The sequence below is a fragment of the Lactuca serriola genome, chromosome 2 (assembly GCF_051521515.1).
Source record: "Lactuca serriola cultivar US96UC23 chromosome 2, Lser_US96UC23_V15, whole genome shotgun sequence".
Lineage (NCBI taxonomy): Eukaryota > Viridiplantae > Streptophyta > Magnoliopsida > Asterales > Asteraceae > Lactuca > Lactuca serriola.
Window position 1 is genome coordinate 200,126,129 of NC_136409.1, and position 11,471 is coordinate 200,137,599.

An 11,471-nucleotide genomic window follows, 5' to 3' on the forward strand; every position below is an offset into this window, starting at 1 on the left:
ACAATCACACTTCTCCCTCTCTCTGTAAACTATAAAGTAAAGACAGAAGATGAGGACCTTTATGAACGTGACCACAAATCAAATTAGTCAAACCAACATCGGGAACCAATGTTGGGGTCACTTGGGGTATATGCTTGCTTGAATAGACTCATGCACGCCGTGTCATTTTGTTGAAGGACACCATTTAATATGCATTTCGTCGCACCTAGAAAAATAAATAACATAAAGTATAACAATCTACTTTATATGTACTTTGTTTATCATCACATCCTACTTCTTACTATTGCAGAAATGTATTGCTGAAACTTCTACTAAATTATAGTAATATCAAAAGGAACATACCATGTGCACCAACGGTCTCTTTAATGCGTCCACGACGACCCAATTTTGTCCAAACTTCCATGGGTTGTATTTAAATTATTTATGAACATCAAAAAGGCTTTAATTTTAATATGCGAAGGACATTTATGTCTTTTACCGATAGACAAGGTCAAGAGCAAGTCTTTGTCCTGCCTATTTAGATTAGCAAAAAAAATTACAAAATATTATCATTAACTACTGCAAATAAACATGTTTGTACCTTGAGCCATTTGACATCCTCAGGGTTACGAAACATATATATCTTACTGCAGGCTTTGACTTTGAAACATGTTGTGGATATCTTCACTAACCACAATAAATAACACAAAAGCTTTCAACCCAATAATACTACACAAACTATAAAAACAAATCGCCTTATTTCATTATTGTGGAAGGGTATTTTAGTCGTTTGACAACCTTCAATAGACTTTACAAAGTTGGTGCAAGAGCTTGTTACAATTTTAGAGGTATGGAGGGTGTAAAACTATTTTCATTTCAATACCATAAAAATTAAGGATTAAATGCAGAAAATAGCAATGTACTTATGTTATAGCAATATCACATATATAAAAAATAGACGTACAGTGCCTTGATGAGAAAAAATGAAAGTATAATGATGTAATAGGATGGCATAAAAAAGCAAATGAAAGTATGTTGTTATTTCTTGCAAGTATCCTTAACTTTAACTCAAAGAAGTCAAATAAATAAAATAAAATATATGGAAATATGAAGTGTATCTTACCCGGTCAAAATGATCTTTTTCAGAATAATTTTATCAGGATCAGTACTTTTTAATGAGCCAACAATAGCAAGGGCAGGTGTGGAAAAATCACCTTTACTCTTCATAACAATTAATGGAAGAGGAGGAAAAGTGATTGGAGATATACTGAAGCAATAGAAAAGCGTCATGCAAGAAGAAATCTTTCCATCTTGTGTTTCTCTGAATTAAAACTATCATTTGCAAAAGTCGGCCTATAAAATTATTAATTAGTGGTCAAGATATGATCATATGAATTATATGATATCAAAATCATACAAAGGACACAAGTACGTTGATTTTTTAAGTAGTTGAAAAAAATCATAAAAAGGAGACAGATGTTACCTTGTGACAAACTGCCTGAAGACAACATGAAATATAAGTTCTTCTTTGGCTTTTATGGGCTCAATGTATGTCTCGTGTTTCTTTAACTGTTATGAACTCAATTGATTAATCACGGACACGAATAACAACAAATTATTGACTTAATATTAACCTACAGAACCATAAAAATAGCAATAATTAAAAAAAATGACAGTAGAAAAAACTGTCAACATAGATATATTAAATACAAGCCAAAAATAAAAAAAGACATTAGCACATTCACCATAATTTTTTATAAACTGTTAAAATAGTAATGGTTACCAAAAAAGTGAATATTAATCAAGAATTGAGATAAATAATAATGACATGTATTTTACTTATGCTACAATAGAAGCAATGTACTTTATGTTTTAATTGTAATAGCAACGTATTTTTTTAAACATAATAGCAAATTAGCAATGTGCTCATATTTCTTAACCGGTTATAGCAATATATAACCTCAAACCTTTAAAAATTTATGTTCATTAACTATTAAGTTCGAAAAATAAAAGGTTCAAATGAACATATTAAATAAATATAATAATAATATTTTTTATATATTAAATAAATATAATAATAATATGGATATAATTATGAACATATGTTTTGTATAAATAAAAGACATAAATGAAATACTGATTTTGCCGATTCAAACAAGAAAAAACTAAAAATATTTATTATAATAATAATATGCACAAGCATTAATATTTTTTGTGTTTCTATTTTTTCTAATATTAATTAATTTATTTGTTTGATATTTCATATTAAATGATTTCTTCGTAAACAAGACCTATCAATGTACGAATTAGAAAAAATATATATCAAAAAATACTATCTAATGGCATTAGCAACCATATTCACAAATGTTTTAGCAAATAATACGTCTTTAACTTGTCCACATATTATCTTCGTGTAATCTTTAACTTGTCCACATATAATCTTCATATGCATAAGGTTATTAATCCTTAGGCTATGAGATGTATCCATAACCCCAGAACGTCAAAAGTGCAGACATCATGCTACGCCACCTCCACATATGAGGGGTGGAGTTCATGCTTTACCAAGTTGCAAAATAATCACCACACACCCTATGAAATTGAGCTCCCACTATAATGTCAAATTAATTTTACAAAAACACCCTATGAAAACGGTTTACTTTTTCTTTTGATAAATATGTCAGTTACAAATAATAAAATGCCAACTAACGTGCATACATTGTCAATGGATTACATGTTCTTTGGAAAGTAAAATGTTTTCGAAAGAAAAATAATCGATACAATGAGACTATTCACCAGAAAACGACGATTCAACATGTCAAATGGAAATTAATCGAAAAAATGAAATTATTAACCACCATCGCATTCGCATCCCTCTGCATATACTCTAATAAATAAATGTTTTTTTTGTCACATGTTACACTCACATTCAATTTGTTAAATGTTATTTTATGATTATTTTGAATTAACTTTTTTCCACATGTCGTTTTTCTATTTTAATAAATTTCATATAATACTTTAATGTAATAATTACAATAAATGTATTAATAAATAAATATCAATTTCATTAATGGAGTTATCTTCTTATTTCAAAATTCCCAAATTAAAACTTATTAGTTTATTTTATTTATTTATTTAAATTTAAAAATTAAAAAAATCAATTTTAATAATTCATTATTTTTTTTATTTTTTATAAATCTAAAGTTCTTAAGTATTTAGACTTTTATATTTAATTTTTTTAATTAACTCATGTAATACATCTGTCTTAAACCCAATACTCTAATAAATGAAGGTTTTTTGTCACATGTCACACTCTCATTCAATTTGTCAAATGTTATTTTATGGTTATTTTAAATTTATTTCTTTTCCATATGTCGTTTAATGGTTTTTTCTATTTTAATAATAATTACAATAAATATAGTAATAAATGAATATCAATTTAATTAATATACTTACCTTTTTATTTTAAAATCCTAAATTAAAAAAAGATGATTTGTACACAACAATTTTTCTCTATACACAACAATTAGTGCTTTAAAATGTTGTATTATACAACTCTATAATGCATAAATTGTTGTGTATGACAAAAAACTATTGTGTACGAATCACTTTCCTAAATTAAAACTCATTAATTTACTTTGTTTATTTATTTAAATTTAAAACAAAATTAGATTTTAATAATTTATTATTTTTCTTATTATAAATCCAAAGTTTTTAACTATTTAGACTTTTATATTTAATTTTTTTTAATTAACTCATGTAATACATGAATCTCACAACTAGTATATATAAAAAAAAAATGGAAAAGAAAAAAATATAAAATATAAATATAACTTTTGAGAGAGAGATGGTGGGCTCTCGGGGACGGGGAAGCCACACCCACGGTTTTTCTGGTACTGCTCACCGACAATACCTCCCATCAACCGCGTCCACTCTAGAACAACTCCATGCACCCTAAGAACTTAAGAGAGACCTGCATATAAACCTAATGCAAATTTTAAAAATAATTTTAGACTTCAATGTAAACCAAAAAACAAAACACAATTATTTAGTTCTTCAACATAACAAAAAAAAATTCCCAGCTTCCAAAACTATCCTGTTTATGCACCCTTCATAAAACCTGCATCTTATTTATTTTTTCCATATTTTGGCAGAAACTAAAACCTATTGTGTGGTTTTATCATCAAAAAACATAGCATTACACAAAAAAATACGCTCTACAACAATATACTTCCCTCTATTTACTGGTAAAAAAGAAGGATCTATTGGCTCGCTCACAAAGAAAACCCAGTGGTTGCTGCTCGAGCTTCTGCAATTCTAAGTGCCATGGTCGCTCTATAAGTTGCCAAGTCAGCAGTCTCCATAAGAGCTTGAGCTTCTTGTCGTTTAACAATGGCTGCCATTTCTGACCTCCTTACATCTTCTTGCGTTTCATGCACTTTCATATACGCCTTTGCAGCCTCTTCCAGTGTTTTTTGTTCATTCATCATCAGCATCGCTGTTCAGATATCAAAATCAAGCATTTAACAATTTATACAATGGCATCTGTTGGATTATAAATGAATGCTTCTGTTTTACTTAAAGAATGTCTGAAGAAGATACTCACCTTTCAAGAAACCAACATGTTTTCCTGCATGAAGTTGGCTCTTCCGTCTTCTAAGTGACCGTTTTTTGCGAAGAACAATATTTGTAGCATGTTTTCTAACTCTTTTACGCGGGTAACACTGCCATCAAAGTCCTCATGTTAAAAAAATCCCAAATTTTATATTTCGTATATACACACATTTTTTCAAAATGGTTAATTGCATAAAAGACACATTTTTTACCATTTTTCTGATAAGTCCTAAGAGAAAGTTTTACAATCTATAAACCAAAAGACTAACCTAACTTTTCGTTTTTACCTTTTTACCGGATTTACAAGTTTCCATCCGGTAAAAAAAAGATATTAGGTTTTTTCTTCCGAAAAAAAATGGTCAAATATTGTCTTTTATGCAAACAACCATAAAAACACAACATTTAGATCACTTTTTAGCAGATGGAAATTAGTAAACCAGGTAAAAAAGCAAAACCGAAAAGTTGGGGACAGTTTTTTAGTTTAGAATGTAAACAAAAAAAAAGTTTTATCCGGAAAAAAAAAAGTAAAAATGTTGCGGCTTTTATGCAATTAATCCTTTTTAAATTGCATTTCACCTGAAAAACTCTAACTAGAGGCGAACGTTTCTTCTTCCGCTTAGTCATCCAATACCTATACAAAGCCTCTAAAACATCCTTTGATGCCAACCCTACACACCGATTAATCGCTGATGTGGCATTAGAATAATCAATTGAACTACAATAACTTCCTCTCTCAAAAGCATCAATTACTTTCTCAAAAGTATCTTCCAAAACACAATCATTAGCCCCAAACTGCTCTTTATTAAACTTCTTTAACCACTCCTCATCAGCAGAATCCATATCATAAATCGGATAACTCTTTCGCAAAGTTCTAGAAACTTCATCACTTTTTGAACTAATATAAATATCCGGTAGCCTAAAGGGTACATATTCCTCCTGTTCATATCCTGCCACTTCCCTAACACCAGGCACTGGCACTATATTATTATCTACATGGGTTTGCCATTTTTTAAAAAGTGATACCCTTGGTACCCTTTTTCTGGAAGATCTAGGCTTTGTGACTAACATATATTTACTAAAATGGTGGAGTTCAGTGACAACAGATGGCACTTTGATATCATCATCCATAGCATTTTCAACAACTTGATGTGAGATCAATGCATAGGATAGGAATGCAAATTTCAAAAGTAAGCTTGAATGCATATACAAGAAGCAGAATGGAAGTGAAATGAAGTCAACAGTAAAGAGTGGTATAGAAAGAACTGAGCCAAACACTTTCAAGAATCCATGGCTCATTGTACAAGTAGTGTCCTGAAAGATAGCAGAAAATGAGACAGATAAGATATTATGCAGAAATATATTTCTTGCCTTTTGAGAATATTTCCATCAATCACATGAAAAATATTTAGAATCTTGGCAATTATCAGAGTGTAGTCCAAACATAACATCAATCCAAAAAACAGATATAGAATATGATAGATCATTAGCTTAAACATGAAAATATATATAGCATAACATACCTGAGAAGACCGAATGCCAATGGATGAGTAAATACTAAGGGTGAGCTCTGATAACAAGAAAGAAGAAAACTGTCTCCATGAGAACACTTTGACCTTCCTCATGTATCTTAAAACTGAACTAACAGAACAAGAAAGCCCATTACTTCTGCTGCTATTATTATCACCACTTGTGTCACTACAAGTGCCAAAGAAAATAACAGGCCCTTTGGATAAAACATCTTTCCCATTAAAACCTAAATTTGAATTGAAAATCCCAGATACTAAATTAGTTCTAACCCTCTTTTTAAAGTACTTATTTTTAAACATCTTATCCGAACCACACTTTTCCTCCAAACTATTGTTTTTTAAACTTGAGTCACCGGGTATTGTCCTCTTTCGTTTCCTGGTATAAACAGCTCCAAATTGCTTAGTGCGACTCACTTTATCACCCCCATCAAGATTATCATCAACCAAACTCGTTTTCTTAGATTCCCCCAATTTGATCTCATCGTCTTGTTCATCGGTTCTATGTCCATTCTCTTTGATTTCTCTTGGTTCTTCGTGATCAGTTCCCTTAACCTGATCAGTACCATTTATGTGTTTCTTGGATTCACCCAACTTGATTTCTCTTTCATGTTTTTCATGATCAAGAAGCTCAACCTTGTTTTCTTGGGTATCTACAACACCCATGGACGTTAACCTTATGCGCTTAGAAACTAATCGTCTCCCTGACCTTAAAATCGTATCGCCGGAAACCCTGGCACTCCTCTTCATCCCAGCTGATCCCATGGCTACCCTTCAAAAATTAGTAAGCCTTCGCTAGCACTAGCCCTGGAAATCTGTCCCTAGTATACCTCCTCCTCCCCACCCACGACGACACAAATACTTTTTTTAAGTACTCAGAGCATCCAACCACAGAACACCCACAATAAAATCTTCCACAACCCAACTCAGAATTATGACCATATGTCTAAATAAACACGAAAACTGGAATTTTAAAAGACATAATAAGATTCTTGAAAAGATAAACCTGGGTGTTATCAAAACCGGTGGATTCTTAGCGAAATTCCGAGTCTTGGCGATGTTTATACGAGCTCTGGATTTCTGATAGAAAATTTAATGCGCGTACCTGCTGACAGTGTCTCGGGTTTCAAGAACGAAGATCGGAGAGAAATAGGGACAGAGAGATGGGGTCGTGAAAACTGAAGAATCGGGCGGGGAAAGGCCTTGGGCGGGAAAACAAAAAGGTGTATATGGCGGTGGATGGATGGAAGAGAGAGGAAGGGGAAGAGGTGGGAGCCGTTGGATCTTGCAAACCTTAGGATAAGCCCACTATGGTGCGTTATAGCGTACTTTCATGTTACATAAATGGTCCCTGTAGTTCGTAGTTATTTAAGTGAAGCGTTAAGTTAATTTAAAATTATTAAAAAGACTAGTTTATAATATGTAAGAATTATATTTATAAAATTAATTAAATTTTCATATTAAATATATAAAATTATTAATCAATTATTTTAATTAAAATATTAATTATTTAGTAATATAAAATTATAATCATTAGTTTAAATAAATATTGAAAACTATATCATCTTATAATCAGTATTAATGTTATTGAATTTAATGTAAATAGAATGGAAAATTTAAAATTTTTGAAATTGATATTTAAAAGGTTGAGAAACGGCATGATATTAATTAAGACACCTAATAAGATAACACATGATAAAAGGAGAATAAACTTATTCTTTTATTAAAATATAAATTTTTAAAATTTCATATACATTTAGAGCTATAAAAAAAATAAAACGTTCGACAAATAAATAAAAAGGGAACCGTTTGTTAAAATGTTTTCGATTATATTTATTAACAAACAAACAATATTTTATGTTTGTTTGACTAAATTCCCCAATGGTTCTTGTGTTTTTAAAAGGGTAAATTACACCATTCGTCCCTTATGCATGTGCCCAAAAGCACGTTTAGTCCCTATTTTTAAAAATTAACTCGGACCGTCCCTGGTTTTGTTTTTTCTTGCACGCTTAGTCCCTATTGACATAAAATGACTATTTTGCCCTTAATAATTTGTTTTTTAATTTATTTATCAGTTTAAATTAATACAAAAAACAAAAAATAAAAAAATATTCTGTCCAAACCCACCCACCCCTCCTTTCCCTTCCCCAGATTCTATCCTTCTCTCTCACCTATTCATCTTCCTCTCTAATGATCGGCGCCCCTGAAATACTCCGACGAGATCATGAAACCATCCAACCTCAATGGATGATGTAGAACAAAAGCAACAGTAGAGAAAGAAAGAAGCTGGTGGCGGTTGAAATCTGTGTTTCAGATGGGAGTATCCAACAGAGATGGTGGTGTTTAGGGTGGTTTCCAGTAAAGAATTTATCCCTCTTTCTCCTCTAAACCCACCGATCAGAGGGAGAAAGAAAGTGATGGAAACAAAATCGATGAGAGGAAGAAGAAGAGAAAGAGGAGATCAAGGAGATCGGTTTTCCGGAACTGAAATAAAATCCTCCATGTGTTGCCTCAATCCACCGCCGTCTTCCCCCGCAAGCCACTGACGTTGTAATCCATGGATTTGCACTTCGTGGATCTGCACTCCGCCGATATGAACGCTAGAGATCGTCTCTTCGAAGTCTTCTAGGTGGTGGTGCAGGAGACGTCTAGTTTAGAGATGAAGAAAGAGACAGAGTGGTTTAGCGAAGTCTGGTCGGAGGTGGAGGGGACGACGACGTCTGGTTGGAGAAGAACAATGTCTTCCCCATTTTGATTTTGCCCTAATTATGGATTGTTTGCATAATAATTGGTTTTTTTTTATATATTTTTTGGGTTTTCTGGTAGTGATGATTGAGCGGTGATAGGTGGTGTTCGAAGGGGGTGGGGTGAGTTGAGAGCAGATTTCTGGTGGTGGTGGTTGTGCAAGTTTTCGATGGTGCTGCAGATTTCCGATGAGGGTGGTGGTTTAGTGTTCTTCAAAAAAAAAAAGAAATAACATGTAAAAGTGTTTGATGGACCCATAACTTTAATTTAAATATTTTTTAATAACTAAAAATAATCAAAACTATTAAAAATTAATGAAAAAGAAATTGCAAAGGACATTTTGGTCATTTCAAGTCTCACAGGGGATAAAACATGCAAATTTAATCTAACGAGGGATGAAGCATGCACCTTTCTATGATATAAGGGATGGTCCGAGTTAATTTTTTAAAATAGGGACTAAACGTGCTTTTGGACACATGTACGAGGGACGAATGATGTAATTTACCCTTTTTAAAATATCCTTTACAAATATTTTGATGAAACTTTTCTGGTACAAATGGTCCCTTAACTTTGGTTTTTTAACGTTATTGGTTAAGTTTTTGTGAAAAAGTTAACATACCCTTCTTTTTACAAGGAGCATTTGTTAAACTTTCCCTTTGCAAATTAAAAAAATAAATAAATAAATAAATCGTCACACTCAAATTAATACAAAAAATAATAATAAATAAATAAAAACCAATTAAATGACACTCAAATTAATACTTAATTGATAGACACTTGCGAGGTTATATCCAGGTTTGGGATAGTTTTGAACACAAGTTTTATATTTGAAAAACTTAACCTACTAAACTAGATATAAAGAGATCACAATGGTATTTTTAATGACTTATAATTTTTGTCACATTTCCATAACATTTTTATAGCTCACATGTGGTTTTTGAATAATTTAAATAGTATGTTACCAAAACATTGACATGTTAAACATGTTATATAATTATCGGAAGTAAGCATGATGTTTTTTGAACATTTAAAATAGTTTATTACCTTTTGATAATATTTTCTTTAGATGTTAAAATTGAAAACAAAAATCAAGAATATAGTGGTTCATGTAAACCCTTTATACCTACATTATATATATATATATATATATATATATATATATATATATATATATATATATATATATATATATATATATATCATTATCATCATTATCATTATCATTATCTTCTATATTTATAAAGCTTGCATTTTCTTTTGATTGTCGTGCATTTGAAACCCCACACATTTTCACCTTCTAAATAATTAATCATACATAATCAATGATAATTCATATGAGATAATGATAATCACATTAAAAATTTAAGTCACTCCACAATAATTTGTTAAAACCTCATACATTTAAACCCCCCCCCCCCCACCCACCCACCCATATCTGGATCTTATTCAACGATTTTAATTATCCGTAACCATATCTTACTGCAGCCATCTCAAGATTCTTTTTAGGGTTCTTAGGCCTACAACCATACAACTTTGGAGAGAATATATTATTGAAAGGCAGCGAAAAGTTTCATGAAATTGGAGAGCGACGATGAGGAGTATATGGTATTTGAAGGGTAGGTTGGAAAGAATGTGTTGTAGTTTGACTACCCACCTCCGTTTCACGTTTCAATAATTTTTTGTAAAAAAAAGTGATTCAAGACATGTAAAGTTTCATATAGACCCTACAAAGTGTTATTATGTGTCAAATACAGCCCCTCACAAATTTGATGTTATAAACTACAATGTAACTCAAAGTGGTTTTTCAAATATAATGTTTTTACTATAATATAATATTAGACGAATCACATATATTTGACGAATCTCACATGTTGTGCAAAAATTTAGTTACATAGATAATATATTATAATTATATTTCATTTAAAATATGTTATGGTCGTTTGGTTACTACGTTGTTGTATTAGGCACTATAGTTTCGTATATTTTGAATGACTCTTACAAAAATGATGTCCATAATTTAAATATAACGTAATATCTTATGATGTTTATTGAATGATATTATCTTCCATTAAGCACTTGGTAATTGGAATCAAGTTCCTTATAGTTCAAATTTCTGGCTCGGTTTTTGCTTTTTCATTAGTTTTAGAATATGATTTTCTTATATTAACTTAAAATATATCGCTATCTTTAAATAGATTGAGAATGAGATTTTTCATATTTACTTAAAATACATATCTTTCTATTTAAGAGTAAAACTGACAAAAGTCGTTAAATACGTATTTTTATGGGGTTCAACATCGACCACAAATGAGAATTCATATTTAATCAACTATCCATTAATTACATTAGATAGTAATGTGTACATAAAAATTACATTTAAAATTTTAAACTAATAGTGCATTTTTCGTTATTTATTATTATAAATTATTTGTAAATCAAAAAATATACATGATATTTAATCACATACAACCTTTATGTATGGCTTATTCACAATAGATTAAACCATATCAATTAATTACATTATGTTAAGATCTTATTTCTTTTAAAATCATAACTTCTTAATTAACCATGGGCTTAAAAATAATGTTAACTATTCTTTTTACCATAATACAT

General features: G+C 30.6%; 1 protein-coding gene across 1 annotated transcript; it reads right to left on the reverse strand.

Annotated features, from left to right (window-relative positions):
- Positions 1-3,998: 3,998 nt before the first annotated feature.
- On the reverse strand, positions 3,999-7,361 carry LOC145088086 (uncharacterized). Its single transcript, XM_079026292.1, has 4 exons — positions 6,111-7,361; positions 5,167-5,901; positions 4,583-4,700; positions 3,999-4,474 (listed from the first exon to the last, which is right to left on the reverse strand). The coding sequence occupies exons 1-4, from the start codon at positions 6,876-6,878 to the stop codon at positions 4,251-4,253; spliced, it is 1,845 nt and encodes a 614-aa protein (XP_078882418.1). The 5' UTR covers positions 6,879-7,361; the 3' UTR covers positions 3,999-4,250.
- Positions 7,362-11,471: the final 4,110 nt, after the last annotated feature.

Coding starts and splice junctions, on each gene's coding strand:
- LOC145088086 (XM_079026292.1), bottom strand. CDS start 6,878: ATGGGATCAGCTGGGATGAAGAGGAGTGCCAGGGTTTCCGGCGATACG. Junction 5,902..6,110: donor TTGGCATTCGGTCTTCTCAG/GTATGTTATGCT, acceptor GCTATCTTTCAG/GACACTACTTGTACAATGAG. Junction 4,701..5,166: donor CTCTAGTTAGAGTTTTTCAG/GTGAAATGCAAT, acceptor CTTTGATGGCAG/TGTTACCCGCGTAAAAGAGT.